The 18559-nt window shown below is 36.5% G+C and overlaps 1 protein-coding gene across 6 annotated transcripts in view; it reads left to right on the top strand.

Moving 5' to 3' along the window:
- Arhgef12 (Rho guanine nucleotide exchange factor 12) overlaps positions 1-17005 on the top strand; it is a 151153-nt gene extending 134148 nt beyond the window's left edge. For all 6 annotated transcript variants that reach the window (XM_077796958.1, XM_077796959.1, XM_077796963.1 and 3 more), the window contains 11 exons: positions 2544-2621; positions 3942-4017; positions 4906-5073; positions 5866-5953; positions 6523-6606; positions 6748-6827; positions 7223-7456; positions 9726-10193; positions 11172-11488; positions 12512-12581; positions 13164-17005. In XM_077796958.1, the coding sequence (XP_077653084.1) occupies positions 2544-2621; positions 3942-4017; positions 4906-5073; positions 5866-5953; positions 6523-6606; positions 6748-6827; positions 7223-7456; positions 9726-10193; positions 11172-11488; positions 12512-12581; positions 13164-13174 (1674 nt within the window). In that variant the 3' untranslated portion in view covers positions 13175-17005. The remainder of the gene's footprint in view (positions 1-2543; positions 2622-3941; positions 4018-4905; positions 5074-5865; positions 5954-6522; positions 6607-6747; positions 6828-7222; positions 7457-9725; positions 10194-11171; positions 11489-12511; positions 12582-13163) is intronic.
- The last annotated feature ends 1554 nt before the right edge of the window (positions 17006-18559 follow it).

Here is an 18559-nt window from a genome sequence, read left to right on the forward strand (position 1 = left end):
AAAAGTTCCCAAGAGGAATTGAAGTTTGAATCAAGTTTGGAAGGATAAGTAGAAATGAGTCAAAACAACATGGAAAGGGAAAACCTACAGGTATAGAGAGCAAACAGTATGTATGACATACAAAGCAAGTCCAGTCTGTTTGAGTAACAACTGTTAGATCAATGTGGATCGTGCCTATAAAGTAGTGAGAGTACTATAAAATGAGGTAAGGTAGGCCAGAGGCAAACAACAGAGGGTTCTTTCAACCATTTTAAAGTCTTTGATTTTTATTCCAAGAACAATAGGAATTTATTATAGACATGAAGTGTGTATTTATTATACACTTGGAAGTGTGTAGATTTTTACTGGGAGGTTTCATTCATACTCCTATGTGGAGGGTGGGTTGAAAGAGGTAGGTTTTAAATGAGAGATACAAGTTAGGGGTCTGACCATAGTCCAGAATAACTGATGGTGGCTCTGAGAGAGACAGGAATTGGAGGAATATTTAGGAGATGAAATTGGCAGGATTTGGTGATTGATTCAGAGAAAGATTTGAGGAGAGGCTATGTCAAGAATAAACACAGGTTTCTGGTTTGCATATGTGGATGGTCAGGAGGAGTGGAGACAGATCTGAGGAGGTGGAGAGATGCAGTAATTAGTTACCTATGTGGGTCCACCTTTAAGAGGACTATACTGAAGATAAATTTTCAGATTGTGAATATACAGAGGCTAATTGAACCCATGGAAATGAGTGTAATATCTTAGGAGCTAAGTATGGTGACAGCTTTGTTGGTGAGGCTGTAGAACAACAGTGTAGGTACTTTCTAATGTATTGTTTGGAGGGTAAAAAGATAAAACCTAAGGGAAATTTGGCAATATTTATCTAAATTAAATGTGCATACCCTTTGACCCATTTCAAGAGAAATGAAGGTGTATGCCTACAAACAGACTTACCGGAATGTTTATGGCAGCTTTATTCATAACAACTAAGAATTCATCAGATGGAGAGTGGATAAACCAACTGTGGTGTAGTCATAAAATAGAATACTGCCAGGGGATAAAAAGGAGTGAATCTCACATTATGCTGATTGGAAAGAAACCAGACACAAAGGAATAGTTATATATAAATATTTATATAAACTTCTAAGAGGCCAAATTAATCTATGGTAGGAAAAGTATCAGAAAAATGGGAATGTGGAGGTTAACTGGGAAGAAGTAGAAGGAAACTTTCTGGGGTGATGGTAATATTTCATATCTTGATAGGAGTTTGAATTGCATGGGTATATGCATTTATCAAATATTATGTAAAGATACACTTAAAATATGTGCACTTCACCTTATTAAATTTTACTTAAAGAACTCTACACAGATATTGAACTTCTGTTTATGAAATGCATGCTGCAGTATTTAGGGGAGGTGTATACTTAGATCTATGATTTCGAGATGCATCCAAAAGACAAAATGGATTGATTTGATAGATACAGGAAGAATTGATGGATAAATATGTAATAAAACAAATGTTAATTGTGGAATGTAGGTAGTGGGTATGCAGGTATTCATGACACAATTTCAAACTTTTCTGTGTATTTGGAAATTTCATAATGTTGAAGAAAAATGCATATAACCTTTGATTCAGTGTTTTTATCTGGAAATTTCTCCTGAAGATATATATGCACCAGTGTACAAAGGCATATGTTTAAGGTCTTTCTATTACAGTATTATTTGTTATTAGAGAAGACTGGTAGTCATCAAAATGCCTATTAGTAAGAGGTGGTTAAATTATAGTTCATTCAGTTAAATATTATACATAGTCTTTGAAAAAACATGAGACTTCTCTCTATATATGTGCTAATATGGAACAATCTCCAAAATATATTTCCTATCACCTACCCCTTCTAATACACACAATCTGCCAATTGAATGAAGAATACCAGAAAAATAGATGTGTGAATATATTATACTACCACATCTTAAAAGTGTGTGTATACACACATAATACACACAGTTGTATATACATGTATTCTCTTTGAATAGGATTTTTCTTAATGGCCATCCAAGAAATAGATATTAGTGCTTTCTTTAGAGACACTTGGGAATAGAGAGAGGGCAAAAGAACAGGGTTATTTGCCATACTAACCTTCAGAAATTTGTACTATCTGTATGATTTACATATTCAGAAGTATAAGGTAGTTAAAGGCCAATGAGTTTGAAAAGAAGATTGAGAAGGGACAGGCAAGGAGGAGGAAGGAAAACTACTCCTGAATATTTTTCTGCAAAATGCCTTTCGTATTTAAGAAATTTTATGCAGGTTATTTGAACGTAAACTTTATTCCATTTTCAAGACAGAGAGTGTTAATAATAGTTGAATGTAAATGGTATGTGTTATGTTAATAGAGTATAATAATGCTAAAGCCAAAGAGGTGTTTTAAGAAAGAATGGTTGTTAGTTATGTCTAGTGTTGCAGTGAGCTCAGTTCAACACAGATTAATTATGTCCACTTGGTGTGGAAACAGAGAGGTCATTGATGACCAAAGCAGTAACCTTGGCTCCATCCTGATTTTCAGCGCTTAGAAGATTATCAGCGTCGCCTTGATACCTCCAATCTGAAGTTATCAGAGTACCCAAATGTTGAAGAGCTCAGGGTGAGAGATGGTCTAATCATAATTTTAAAAATAAAATAGAATGTACTAAAGACCTAGCAGGTAATTAACATCTTAGTGGGAATATTCATCACATGAAGGAGTTCTATATCATAGATTATCTTTATTTATGATTTTATTCTGCCTTTTATATGTCTTATCTGTGTAAGAATTATTTTTGTCTTTAGACCATTTTGTGAAAAACTATAATTTTACATGACAGGAATTGTCAGGAGACTAAGGAACACTAATTATTAGTTATGTTACTGTATTCTTTCTCTTTAAAAAAAAAAAAACTATTTATTTATTTATTTATAATGGTGCTGGGCACATGCTAGGCAATCACTCTACCATTGAGCTACATCCCTGGCCCATTTTATTATGTTCTATAGCTTGTTTACTACAAGAACTTTCCAGATCATTGAGTAAAGCAGAATAACTTAATTGTTTTTCTGTGAAGCTCTTGAAAAACATAAAAACTTGAAACCATTACAGGAATAATAGTGTTTTCTAATTGCACCACTTGTATGTGGACTTTTATACTAATAAACTTTTTAGGCACGATGAGTCTTTTTTATACCATTTCACTAAGTGGTTGTTTTGGCAGATTTGTTTGGTGACTAAAATAGATTTCTGTGTCACATGTAACAGTTTATCAAGAAGCATGCTAATGTACTTATTCCATTGATTTCCAAAAAGATTTTCCAAGAGCTGCTAATGCTAAAAAATGATTCTCTTACTAAAAAGCTACTGATTTTAGAGTAAGCATGAATAATAGTACTTGGACTTTTCATGGTGAATGCTGTGCCTTAAAGCTTTATTTGCAATTAGAACCTTTGAACTCAGAAGCCTCTTATAGATAAGCATGTACATCACCCTCATCCAGTTATTGCAGTTAAGAGATGGATTGGGAATGAGTTGGTTTACTGCTTGTTATCATAAGCTATTATCTCTTTGGAGTGAGAGTTGAAAGATAATACTCTTGAATGTTTTTCTCCAAGATGCCTTTCCTATTTAAGAGATTTTATGTAGGTTAATTTTTTTTAAAGTTTTTTAAAATTATACTTTAAATTGTTTTGCACCGTGGGGACACACACACACACACACACACACAGAGGGTGCGGGGCAGGGAGAGAGAGAGAGAGAGATGCAGGTTACTTTAATGTAAACTATTCCATTTTCAAGACAGAGAGCATAATAATAGTTGAATGTAAATGGTATTCATTATATTAAGAATGTTTTGAAAAGAAACTAAATTATACAGAATACCTTCTCATTGAGTGCTTGGAAATAATTTGCGTGTAACTCTCTTTACTTTGGCAGAATTTGGATTTAACAAAAAGGAAGATGATTCATGAAGGACCATTGGTTTGGAAGGTGAATAGAGACAAAAGTATTGGTGAGTCTGATATTATCTGTCAGTTTTGAGAAGAGTGGAAAAAGAAAAGAATAAGAATTTCATTTTACCAAAGGGAAGAAGAAAGAACCATTTACAATTTTCCCTTAAGAGAGTTAGCAATGCCATTTAGAGGACTTCTATTTGTGTTATTTGTTGTGTGTGTGTGTGTGTGTGTGTGTGTGTGTGTGTGTGTGTGTGTGTGTGTGTGTGAGTGTGTGAAATATTCATTTAGGAGTGCAGCAGAAAACTTTTTCATGATTCAGTCCCATTTCCATCATTATTGTATTCTAATGAATCTTTATAATCAGCTTTTTTTTTAGACCATTACCTCTCAAATTATATGTGGTGAGAGAATATTGTTCTTTAGTTCTTATTGGTTACAGACTGACTTTGGTAAAACACAATAAAAATTTAAAAAAAGAAAGAAAGAAATCATAGGGCTGGGGACATTGTTCAGTGACAGAATGCTTACCTAGCATGAGTAAGGCCCTTGTTGATCCCCAGCACAGAGAGAAAGGAAGGAAGAGAGGGAGGGAGGAAGGAATACCAATGTCAATTTTCAAATTTATTAGCTTTATCAGAAATAAAATTTCTCAACCAGGTACAGAGGTGCGCACTTGTAATCCCAGTGGCTTTAGGAGGCCGAGGCAGGAGGATTGCAAGTTCAAAGCCGGTCTTAGCAACTTAGTGAGGCACTTAGCAACTCAGCAAGACCCTGCCTCTAATAAAATACTTAAAAAGGGCTAGGGATGTGCCTCAGTGGTTAAGCACCCCTGGGTTCAATCCCCAGTATCGAGAAAAAAAAATTTCTCTGTGACATTCTTTTAAAGTTTATTAAACATATATCAGTTTCTGTACTTATTACCTTTTCTACATCTTTATTTCTAGATCTGTACACATTGCTGCTGGAGGACATTCTTGTTTTGTTACAAAAACAGGATGATAGGCTGGTGTTAAGGTGTCATAGTAAGATTCTGGCATCTACAGCTGATAGCAAACACACATTTAGTCCTGTCATTAAGTTGAATACAGTGTTGGTTCGACAAGTGGCAACGGGTGAGTATGTCCACCAAAGGATAGTAACCTCCAGATTAATTATAAAGTTGCATCAGTAGTCACTGTTGTTTAAATAGCACAATTGGCTATTCTTAGGCAAATTAAATGCAGTTTATTTACTGTTTAGAAAGGAAATTTAAAGTTTATACCCCCAAATTACTTGGGTTGCCTAGATTCTCTGAGTGATTTCTGCATTTAGAAATTTTTTTGCAGTTATTTTGGTCTTTATTCTGTGTTCAAATCATTGATAAATGCCAATGAAGATAGTGCATTGAGAGGTAATCCCAATGAGAAGACGTTCATTAGAGTGGTATGTTTTTTGATAACTGAAGAGGTGGGTGTAGTTTGGGTTTATTAAAGCCAGTTTAGGTTGGCAAGTTGTATTTTAACTGTATTACAATGATCCTTTTCAAAACTTGTTAGTTATATGAAGGCAAAGTAAATTTATGATATCTTTTTTCTCAATACTCACTGAATGTTATTGACAACTTAGCAAAGGGGCAGTTCAATATAAATGCAAAAGAATAATAGCATTCAGTTTAGTAATTTAGATTTTGACATCTTTTTCTAACTACTGTGGAATTTAGTGTTAATTTTTATAATCTTTGTTCTATTGAAGTGTAACATATGTAGTAAAACATACAGTAAGTTGCTCATAATTAAAATGTACAGCTTGATGAATTTTTGCAATGTGAGCATATTCAACCTTTATCTAAATTAAGACCCTAGAAATATCCCTTATGAACTCTCTAGATCATATTAGTAAATAAGTTTTGTCTTGTTCTTTTCCAGACAACAAAGCTTTATTTGTCATCTCCATGTCAGACAACGGAGCCCAAATTTATGAATTGGTGGCACAGACAGTCTCTGAAAAGACTGTGTATGTATTAGATTTAGCTTCTTTGTTCTAATTAACATTTTTTATTATCCCAAGGATAATATTCCATGAACTTGTTTTTATAATAGACTTTATAAACCAAAACCTATATTGAAACTAAGCACTTCTTCTATATTCTTTTTTTTTTTTTAATGTGGTACTGGGGATTGAACCCAGGGCCTTTTGAAAGCAAGGCAAACACTTTACCAACTTAGCTATATCCCCAGCTCTCCTCTATATTCTCTTAGAAACATTCCTCTAAGAACTTGTTCCTTTTAACATTGATGTCTTTTGATTCTGTTCTATTACAAGTAAATTTTCTAAAGAAAAATTTCTCAGAAGTATCAAGTGAATTGTTTTACTGGGTAATATGCCCATGTTAGAATTTTCTTTCAGGGGTGATTTTGGAATCTTAACTTAATAGTGTGTTGCCAGAATAATAGTCTCTGGCAGAGTAGGGAGTTTTTGGTTCGGTTAGTTTGGTTTCTGTTTCACTTTTATTTTTGCGTTCTGAGTGTATTTCTTTTTTCCTTTGCTTCTTGTATTTTGGATTTCTTTCAAACTTCGTGAAGCTGGCAGGACCTAATCTGTCGAATGGCTGCTTCAGTGAAGGAGCAATCCACAAAGCCAATTCCATTACAGTCACCAGCTTGCGAGTAAGTGTTCCTTGGTGTTGTAATAGGACTTATTTTGTAGTTTTGGTCAGAAAAGAGATGGGTAATTCTTATATTTGTTTGCAGTGATGTTTAGGTACCTCATGAAGCTGAAAGATTGTTGTTGTTGTTTTCTTCCTACAGAGGAGACAATGATGAAGAAGAACCACCAAAATTAAAAGTAGAACAGCATGGCATTTCAGTCACTGGTCTACAAAGTCCAGGTAAACTTATCTCTTAGGATAAGAATGGGGGCTGGGGATGTAGCTAGCTAAGTGGTAGAATGCTTGTCTAGCATGCATGAGGCTCTGGGTTCAGTCCTCAGCACCATCAAACACAAAAACTGATAAGAATGAACAAATGTAGCCTATTACCTATTGAAATTACCTAAAGAAAGTTTGAAACTTTTGGTTTACACAGGTGCTGGCATCAGCTATACAATTTAACAAACTCAACTTGTAAACTTTCTGCTTGCCAGTATAACATTGCTTTACGTGTTGTGTATTTTACTTGATGCTTTGTAACTTATGTGCTGTTTTTTTCTAAGTATTTTCTGAATGCTTCATGTTAAAAGTTATTTTGTTGAAATATACTCTACCTTTTCTGTTCCACTAAACAGACAGAGATTTGGGATTAGAGTCTCCCTTAATATCATCAAAACCTCAGTCTCATTCACTGAGTATCTCTGGGAAATCAGAGACAGATGATCTTTTTGTGACTGAGAGACAGTTTGCAAAGGAACAGCATACAGATGGGACACTAAAGGAGAGTGGAGAAAATTATCAAATAACAATCCCAGATCCATACTTGCCTGTCTCAGAAGAACGGTGGGCATTGGATGCACTAAGGAATTGTAAGTTCTATTCATAAATTACTGCAGATACCTATTAAGTACCAGCATTCTATAATTCCATTTAGGAAGAATCCAAAGGTGTATAAACTTTTCCCTTCAAGATATTTATAGTCTAATTGGAAAGATGATAGAAACCCCTACCCACCCTACCTGTACCTTTTTAAGGAAACATTCAAACAGTAACAATGCAGGTATGTCAGAATTGATTTGGGTTAGAATGATCAGAGAAAGGCATTAGAGAACAAGAAAGATGTGATTATTGTCTTGAAGGATGGGTAAGATTCAGACAGGTGCATAGAATAGAAGCCATTTAGACCAGAAAGCATCAGCAGGAAACTGTGCAAGTGTTCAGAGACAGTAAGCAGGCTAGCTCTCCTATGGTAGAGGCTGTAAGTTACAGGACTATGGGAAAGGTTGAAAAGATTAAAAATGTGCTGTTCAGCCCAGCCATTGTGAACTTTGAATACCAAATTGGGCACTCTATACTTCAAGGATAGCATATTACCATGTTTTAAGAGCCTTTTCAAACTACACATATTCTTCTACCTTTCTCATGGAAATTATCATATTATCTACCACAGATTATTGCCACACACAAACCCCACTCTATTAGTTGCCCCCTTCCCTCTCTGGACTGGTTGAGAATCACTGTTACAAATAGGAAGATACATCTCTCAGGTGTAATAAGGTGGGGAAAAGTCCAAGAACAGTTGGTATAGCTGTAGAGAACCATTTGAGGTTTTTAAACTAGGGTATAAATGAAAAAAGATTAATTGAGCTAAAAGTCATACAAGGATTTGAAGGGAAAGAGGCTTAGAGTGATATGCTTACTAAGTAAGTTATTATAGTAGTCTGGATTTGAGCCTGAAAGGGTTTGGACTAGAATGGTTTTAGGAGTAGAAATGAAGTTAAGGAATCATTAAATACTTAGAGCGTTTGACTTATTTGGATGTGAGGGCAAAGGAAAGCAAAAATGTAAAGATAATTTCAATATTCTAGTCAGAATACCACCTTCCCTACCTCTTTTTGCCCCACTTGATGATTTGGCACAGATTATGGGCTCCATTTTAAGTCATGTCAACATTTAGATAATGAGTGGCAAACCATTCAAGAGAAAGTGACTAGCACAAAGTTGGCATTTCAGGGAGATATTTGAGTGTCAACACCATAAGAATTCATGACACCTCTCAGGAAGTGAATGTAATGAAAGACAGAAAAGAGGGTTAGACACTCAGTCACATGTGGAAACTAATTTCCTAAAAAAACATAAGATAGAAATTAAGCCCAGGATGAAAGTAGGGAATTAGCTAAAGTTATTTAAAAGCTAAGGATTGAGCTCAGGGGCACTTAACTACTGAGCCACATCTCCAGCCTGTTTTATTTTTTATTTTGAGACAGGGTCTCACTAAGTTGCTTAGGGCCTCTTTAAGTTGATGAGGCTGGCTTTGAGCTTACATCCTCTTGCTTCAGCCTCCTAACTGCTAAATTACAGGTATGCACTGATGCACCCTTCTAGTCTTGGTGATCTCTGATAGTTTGACTAACATTGCCCTAGAACTCTGTCATTGTACGAGTGACTTCAACATAAATTTATTAGTTCATTCGTAGTTTAATTGGTTCTTATTTTCTACAACATATAGAAGCTATACAGCTAGTAAGATAATTTTTAAAAACCAGATGAATATCTTCTTATCTTTGGAAATTAGATACACTACTACCAAAAAATAGGAATTAAATTATTACAGGGCAATTTTATTTTCTTCTTCACCATGTAGGGAAATTCTTTGTATTATTAATAATGATAAATGTTCTATGTGGCTAATAAAACTAGAAAAAATAATGCCTATGTATATAGTGTTCTCCTGGAAAAATCAGAAATTTTAGCTTTTTTTTGTTTGTTTGTCTAGTTTAGACAGCCTTTCAACATCCTTAAGTACCTTTTGAGTTTTAGTCCACTTATATAGAAAACAAAATAGAGACATGATGTTGGTATTTGGGTTTTTTTTTTCCTAAAGAGGAGTACCTCCCTATTCATGATGCTTAACTCTTGTTGAGTCTAGTTTAATGTTAAGTCATTTGTAGAAGATGATGGTTTTTTTTTTAAGGTTATTGTATAAAATGGGTATTTTGGCAACATGTTATTAAAAGGTGCTTAGATTTGGAGATGATTGGAAACTCAGCTACCTGATTCTGGCTGTCTGAGGCTATGGTTATAAATATGCTTTCCTTTTTTTTTTTCTTTTCTCTTTCCCCCATTCTAAATCTTTAGTGGGTCTGTTGAAGCAGTTGCTGGTACAGCAGCTAGGTTTGACTGAGAAGAACACTCAGGAAGACTGGCAACGTTTCCCAAGTTACAGGATAACCTCTCAGGGGGTGCAGGCAGATAGTGAAATCCAGAACTCTGAAAATACAAAGGCTTATCCTGGTGAAGGACAGATGCCCTTTAGAACTGGAACTGGTGACATTGCAGCTTGTTACGGTCCACGGACTTCAACTGAATCTTCTGCTCCACGGGATTCAGTGGTACTGGCATCCCAAGATAGCCAGGCAAGTAACATTTTAGTAATGGACCACATGATTATGACCCCAGAGATGCCTGCCACAGAGCCAGAAGGGGGTCTTGATGAGAGTGGAGAGCACTTTTTTGATGCCCGTGAAGCACATAGTGATGATAATCCATCAGAAGGTGATGGAGCAGTTAAAAAGGAGGAGAAGGATGTTAATTTACGCATCTCAGGCAAGTTTCTTTCACATTTAAACTTTGATTTTGATTATTGTTAATGTTTTGTATGCTGGAATGAATGTTATTTGTGTTTGCATATATGTCTACATGTGTGTAGTACATATTCCTCATTCAATAAATAATTCCTGAATCTACTTATACCAGACCTCATGCTAGGGGCTAAGAGATACAACAGTATATAAAATGCAGAAAAAGTCTCCTCTTGAAGCTTGAGTACTAGTAGGGGAAAGAGTAATGGTAAATAAGAAAACAAATTAAGGGCTGGGATTGTGGCTCAGCAGTAGAGTGCTCACCTAGCATGTGTGAGGCCCTGGGTTTGACCCTCAGCACCACATAGAAATAAATATATAGAATGAAGGTGTTGTGTCCAACTACTTCTAAAAACTAAATATTAAAAAAAAAGAAAACAATTAAGTAGATGTCAGATAGTGAGAAGCATTAGAAAGAAAAATGTTGGGATACAGTGGTATAGAGTAATGAGGCAGATAGGGATTGGAAAGAGGACCTCTGTCAAGTAGTACCTGAGTGAAGTGAGGGAAAAGCCACGTGGATACCTGGGAGCAGTGTTCCCGCAGAGAGCAGAGGAGTCAAAGCAGCATGTCAGGAACAGGCTTTTTGTATTTAGGGAGTTTTTACAGGGCAGGAATAAAACGGTAAGAAACCAAGTAAGAGAGGTATTTGGCAGGAGAGGTGGTGACAAGATCATATAGGGACTTTGTAGCTAGCTGTAAACTTTTAAAATGCCAACTAATATGAAATTATTCACAGGTTACCTTGAAAGCTTGCCAGGTCTAGCTTTAATCTGAAGTGAGAAAATTCTGATGGATTTAAAACTAAGCTTGGGTGTTAATGGCTTTTCCCTTTGTTAATAGCATTTCAGATTGTCAGCATATAACCCCATCTCTATTTTCTATTTTCTGATGTCCTGATAGCAGTACTAATCTCATCTAACTATTCTGACTCCATCAATAGGAAACTGTTTGATCCTCGATGGCTATGAAACGGTGCAGGAGAGCTCCACAGATGAGGAGGTTGCTTCCTCATTTACCCTGCAGCCTGTGACAGGCATCCCTTCTATGGACTCCACTCACCATCAGCAGCATTCTCCCCAGAATGCTCATTCTGATGGGGCAGGTTCGCCATTCACCCCAGAATTCCTGGTCCAGCGGCGCTGGGGAACTATGGAAGATTCCTGTTTTGAGATCCAGAGCCCCTCCTCTTACACAGATTCACAAAGCCAGATCATGGAGTACATTCATAAGATAGAGGCTGACCTTGAACACTTAAAGGTACTTCCCACTTGAGCATCCACAAGACTTGATTAAAAGAAACACATTTAGCAGAGAGGATGTATGGAATGACTGAAATGCTCATGTTGATAAACTTTTTCAGGTTCTAAAACCATATGTTTTCTTTGACCATTTTCATGAGTAAGCATGGATAAAAAGCTAAGATCGATACTGTTTATTTTGTGACAAATCAAAAAGAATAGAAAAAGTTGTAGTTCTATAACTATGGTTTGTGTGGGTTTCTCAAGAAGCTTAAAGTGCTTGGGGCAGCTGGCTACCCTCCATCAGATGACAGTAACAGTAAGCTGAGCTGGGTGGTGCTTACACAGTTGTGAATCTCAGCAGGGAAATGCTCTGACTTGCTGTAACCTGTTAATTATCTGTGACTCGCTAAGTAATGTTGGTAGTTTCCCAGATGCCAGGATGGGTAGAATTGGCTTCAGTGGCTTCTGTAATCCAGAAACTTGAATATTAATGCAATTCTTTAAAACTAGTAATTGAAGATATTACTGTTTCAAAACTGATTTGTGTGGCCTATTCAGGTTGAATAGGACCCTATTCAGGTTGGCCCCTAGTAGACAACACTACTAGAGCCCACGTGCTTTTTCCTGACATGGGTTAGTTGGAAGGCTTTAGGAATAGATTTAAAGTGTTCTTAGCCTTTTAGCTCAAGACTGGTCTCCCTTAGCTTTTCTTTTATTTCATATGATAGATTTTCACCTCTTCATATGATTATATGTGATATCATCCTATGGCTGATGAGATGAGATAGCCAGAAAACCACTGTGGGCAAGTTATTTATATAGTTTATGCCACAGGGGGTGGGGCCATTTTCAGGGTGACTTCTGTGATAGGAGAATTGCCTTTACTGGGTATCCCCCTCTGCTTTCATTTTACACAGGAAGGTTTTAAGCTATTAATTCAAGGAAGAAATGGGAAAAGGAAATTTACTTTTTGCCCCTGCTAACAAAATTTGTTTTTCTTATAATGTCCAAATGAAAAACCTGTGGTTTTGTTTTACAGAAGGTGGAGGAAAGTTATACCATTCTTTGCCAAAGGCTGGCTGGATCAGCCCTCACAGACAAGCACTCAGGTATGTGAAATTATGGGTTCCCAACTTTAGCATCATCCTGCCTGAACAGTACATTGAATGAAATGATTTATTATTCTTTAAAATGAAAACCTTCCGAGATTCCATTTCTTTTCTGTCTTTAAAAACCATTTGTTTTTAAACATCATAAATCAAGCAAAAGCTCTTGTCTGCTGACTCTGCTATTCCTTCTCACAGAAGAACTGCAGTTGTCAATTCCCATGCTATACTCTTTTCCTTCTCTCTCTCCACCTTTTTGAAAGCAGAAGGTGGAGCTGTGGGAGGTCTGGTAAATCACAGATTCAGGGTGAGATGTGCTGGTGTGACTCCCTTGTATGGAGGGTTGTTCCTCAGGTCCTGCTGTGCTTTCATGCCTCTTCTGACAGGGACAGGGTCTCCCCTTGACTGCGGTTGGGTCTGTTCAGTGCAACAGTTTATAGTCATTTGCTTGTATGCTTTTGGGTACGCTTTTATGCTTTTTTGATTCAGAAACAAATGTATAACCATGCCTACAGATTTCATGGTATTCTTTGCAGTGTTCATTTGTTCTTAAGCAGGTTTCCACATATCTTTATGTTTTATCAGATAAAAGTTAAAGCCGAGTGTCCTGGAGGTGACTGCAGGTTGTTGGATTTTGAGCATTGGCCTTGTATCAACCACATCCTGGTTCCAGTGTGGACACAGAGAGAGTGTGACAGAGGATCTGCCTGTGAACCACTTGGGATTAACCATGTCCTGAGGTGCCCAGAGCAGGACTAGTTCTTCACAGTCTGGCAGCTGCACTGGTCTGTCAGTGAGGGAACGTCTATTCTCTCACTCTCCTCTCCTCACTGTCGGAAAGTCGTTTTGATTCAGAACAAAAACCAAATGTATAGAGCTTTGGGTGTAGGATATGAAATTGTACTTAGACATAAGAAAAAGAAAATCAGATGTATTTATTTGACTTCATTCCGTATTTGAAAGCACATTTTAATTTTTATTTGTCTTGTTTATTTTAATTGAGTAATGAGAGTTTTGGCCCTTTGTATTTAGTACACCCAAGGATCAATTGCTCCTGAAGTAAAAAGGTCAGGATGGGGTATTAGGAGGTTGGGTAGAGAGGAGATGAAGCAGAGGGAGGAAAAGCATCTCATCTTCACTAATTGTGTTCCATACTCTCTGCTCTGCAGCAGGCTGATTTTCTGAGGGTCACCTCAAAGGCATGGTGGTCCCTATGTGCAGAAGATGTGAGCTATGTGCTGCCCAGAGGTCAGAGAGTAGTGGGCTTCCTCCTACCCTAATGCAAGCACTGCTTCTCTGTAGCTGGAATATACCCCCAATTAACAGGAATCCTCAACATACTAAATAGCAGGCACTTGAAAATGGGTGTATTCTCTTCTGTTGTCATCTTTTCTAATGAGGGTTGGGATTTGGGAGGGAGAGGAAAGCAAATTTTTTATTTTCTTGACTATAAATTTGTTATTCTTGATATTGTTTCATTTTTATAATTCTACATTAGACTTTGGCACTTGTAAAATCATTCCTGCAGATTAAGCAGGAAGTAAGAACAAATAAATGGAAATGCTTCAGTGGTGGTGGGGGTTGCTAAGGAAGGGTGGGATGGGGGTGGGTAAAGAGTTTGGGAAGGTTATCTAAAATGAATCACTACTGAGTTGAACCATGGCTATCGTAAGCCACGGGTACTGCTGATTATAAGGCCAGTAAAATATTAGTACCTGGAGGTTTGACTCTAATTTTTTGCACTGATGGTGCCAAAGGGCTCTTTGAGTCACGAGGAGAGCCAGGGTGGAGTGAAAAAGATGTGGTGGAGGAGGCAGAACTGCTCACACCAGCTCCAGAATCACTTCCTCTGACCTCACTGCCACAAACTCTGTCCATACTGGGCCATGACTGACCTTAGGAATTGCAGACCAGAGCATACACTGGATACTGCAGGCAAAGTGTTGGTAACTGCCTGCTCTAGGATGAATAGCAGTATTGGCAGCACCTACAGAGGATATATATGTCAGAATTATAACTTGAGAACTCCTTCATTTATATTGGCTGTCTGTGGTTTTCTTTGTACATTAGGTAAATGTATTTCTGGAGTATTTGCCAACTAAAATGAATTCATTTGTCAAAATTGTAAATTCTGTTAATAAAGAAGGAGTTCACTCATTGTTCACATCTTTCAGTAGTGCCCTCTGAACTCTGTGGGTAATCAGGATGTAATTTTTTTCTTCACTGCAGCCCCCTTCCTCAAAAACAGAAGCTTTCTCACCACAAATGGTGAGGATTCCCAACTACTTCTATAAACACCACTACAACTTAACAAGCTTATTTATCTGCATCCAGATTCCTGTATCTGTCCTTTCAAAACTGATCTATGTTTTTAGGTAGATCAACTTGGATCTTTGTACCTCATCTATAAATTGAAATTATATTTCAAGTCATAGGCCAAGTATAATTTAACTCAGAATGAAATTGAAAATGTTTAGAGGCAGAAGCTAACAAATAAGTGAAGCTTGGAATTTGGAACTTTTCTGTATCTCTTAGGAGAAGCAAGTAGAAACCAAATGGTTACATTGTGCTGCTGGAAATAGTGTAGTCACTTCCAATAAAAAGGGTTAAACCTGTAGCCACTTGACACTAAAACCTTCAGGAGAAAGACACTACAGGGTCATTACATAATTCTTTAGCACTCAAGAAGGTTGTAGGTTAGCAAAGTTTGGGTTTCTCTTCTAGTTCAGCCAGTATTTTGTTCTTAGTAATTATTTACTTCTCTTTTCTTGCAATTTAGCCTTTCCTTGGCTAAACAGGGCTAACTGGAAAAATACTTTGACTGTAGCTCTAGTACTTTGAAATACATTCATGCCCCAAGATAAAGTTAATTCTGAAATCCATCCTACTACTTTTAGTGTTCTTTTGACCTTACCATCCCAATTTCTTCCCTTCTCCTTCCTAACCTGACCTCCCACACTTTGATTTCATTTTGGCCATTATAATCACATCTGTTTGACTTTCATATTATATCTGTCCCCCTTCAGGGAAGATAGAATTAGATATTCCTCCTGTCTTTGAGTGAAATTGGTTACCATTAAAGGATTTTTCTCAAAGTTACATAACTAGAAGTTGGAATCTGCTGTTGTACTGAGGAGTGTGATGGAGGCAGACAACAACCTTCCCTAAGCCAGAAAGTTACATGTTGGCTATGGAAGTGACCTGCACTGATACTCTGTTCTCTCCTGTGGGCTTACCCGCTCTTTTACTATTAAGTGGCAAATTACATTTGGAGGGTCTCCTTCCTTTTCAGAGAATAGACTTAATCAAGGCAAATCAACAATCCCCCAAAGTGCTATAATTTAAAATCAGATTATTGCCATGACCATATGTTTTTGTGTAATTTAAAATCAGCTAACTTGAACTTCCTGAGCTATGTTGACTTTTAGAACCTAAATTGTAATTCTTACATTGCATGGGAGGTAGATTTCCTAAGATTTCTGGCTTTCTTTCCCACAAAACAACTTCTAATGACTATTAGGATGAATCCCCTTTTAAAAATTTTTGTTTGTTTGTTTTGGGGGGAGAAAGAAGTGACTGTGGTAATACAGGAGAAAGGCCTTTTTTTTTTCCCCTCTCTTAATTATTTAGAAGCTAAAAGAAAATAATTACATTTCCTGTGAGTTTTCTTTTACTCGCATCTTTTTTTTTTCTTTGATGTTAGTAAACTTGGCACATTTCCTGAGGTGTTGGTATCTCACACTGGAAGTCCTCTTCTCTGAAGTTGATATGATGTTATTTGGAACTACTAGAGCTTTGGTCATGGTTTCCTTTCCTGCATGTCACAGAGGGCACCATTGAGAACTGTGTGCATAGGACCTCAAAATACAAAATTAGCAGGAACTTATAGCAGCTAACTGTGGGCTAGCCTACCCTCCCCCCAGTAGTACAATTTTTGTTTCTTAAATCATGTTTTTCTGACATTTCTGCACCCTTTTCAGAGTGATCTGCAAAATTATTCTTCCTTCAAGAAGAGTTCCTTTTGTCTTGTACCTTATGCCTTCCCCACTGGAACTGAGGGTTTTGATAATAAATTAGTAGGAAAAAAAAAATGTTCCTCCTAGAAGGAAGCCTCCCTGCCATTCCCAGGTGCCAACTGCTAAGCAGGTATACTGCAAAAATGGTAACTGTAACGTGCACACTGTTGGTTATTTTTAATAAACCTCTTCCTACTAGAACATTTTATTTTCCTTGTTCACCATACAATCATGTACTCTTTAACAGAAATTGCTTTTAAAAAATCTGGAAATATCTTTTAAAAACTTTATTAATAATCATGTATTTTTACTGATCACATTTTGAAATGCCTAAAAGACTTTATTGTTCTAATTATCCAGATGTACCTTTGTAAAATAGCTCTTTTATGAACTAGCTGTTAAGGCTGTATGTTTCTGGAACAAAATATTGGTCGTCTAAAATCTTTCTGTTTTCTGGGGTTTGGGAAAATAGAAAATAAGAGTTCAAATATTAAATAAGCTTAAAGGAACCAGTATGTGACTTTTTATTTGAACACATTCTTCATTTACCTTATACAATTTATTTAGAGAAGTCAAGGAGTCAAAGAGCCTTTAACTAACTCATCTTACTGACGGTGACTCTCATACATCTTCCCACTTGTTGGGGCGTGTTTCCTCTGGTTGGTTGATCTCTATAACGTGGACTTCCATGCTAATGATTACCCTAGTACTGGTCATGGATTCCTTCCCTGCATGGCACAGAGGGCACCTAGCAGTGGGGCAGCTTTGTTGCTGTTTTTAAAATATATTTATTAAGACATAATTCATACATCATACAGTTCTTCCCTTTAAAGTATACACTTCCATGGGTTTTGGTATATTACATTATTAATTTCTTAAAATTTTGGTAAAATGTATGTAATGTAAAATTTGCCATTTCTACCATTTTTAAGTGTACAATTCAGTAGGATTAATGGGCCAGCTTTTATGGTTCACTTGAAGATAACTCTAGTTTAATACCACATACATGAAAAATATGATATCTTTATTATCATTCCTATCCCCAGTGCTGAGCTTCCTACATACCAGTTTTTCTATGCTTTTAAGGTGCCATTTCAACTTAGAAAGCTCACTGACTTTTGGTATTTTCTGTATTTTGGTTTGGAAATTAAATTGTAATTTGACTTATTTTGAGATAGTATTTTAGTTTTCAGGCATTTAGGGGCATATTTGGCTGGTAGACCCAAGCAGTATAACAAAAAATGCCATTTTAATATTTTGTAAGATCTTTTAAACCTATTAAAAATTAAGATGAATTAAAAGTTAAGTATTTATACTCTTAGCTCTGTAAGAAATGAACTTATTTTACTCTTAATTCTGTTTATAAGCGTGTGTGTGTGTGTGTGTGTGTGTGTGTGTTTGGTAAAACAAACAATATAGCATTCCTATTTGCTCTCAGCCATCTTCTCATGGAATGGAGAAAATAAAACTGTTGGCATTTGAGCAGTCACTTCTACTTTTTATTGCTCCTTCAAGCCAAATGACAGTTTTACCAAAGGTTTAATACCAATTTCAAAGATAAGAGGCTCTACTCTTATTTTTAAACTGTATTTAAAAGTTGCCTTTTAATGAAACTTGATGTCATCTTGATATTTTATGATGAAATATTACAAATAGCTAGATTTAAGTGTTTTCCTCCCTCTACCCCTGGAATGTCAGCAATAATTCTTTTTACCAACTGAAAACACTTCCTCAGTTTTAGCTGTCAGGGAATATGTTTGTTTCCACCTGTTACTTTTAGTGAGAAATCATCATTCCTTAAGCACTGGCAGAGGTCTTGGTTTGAAAGCATTAAGGTAGATAGAGCTGTTTTCCTAGCCTTTTCTCTCATTGATGAGGGTACTTTTTGATCTACCTGTAGCATAAAGATGGATTTACAAGCATTTTGAAATAAATCTCTTTGTGCACATGATCCACAGGATTGGG

This window comes from Urocitellus parryii, chromosome 4 (genome assembly GCF_045843805.1).
Source record: "Urocitellus parryii isolate mUroPar1 chromosome 4, mUroPar1.hap1, whole genome shotgun sequence".
NCBI classification, from domain to species: Eukaryota; Metazoa; Chordata; class Mammalia; order Rodentia; family Sciuridae; genus Urocitellus; species Urocitellus parryii.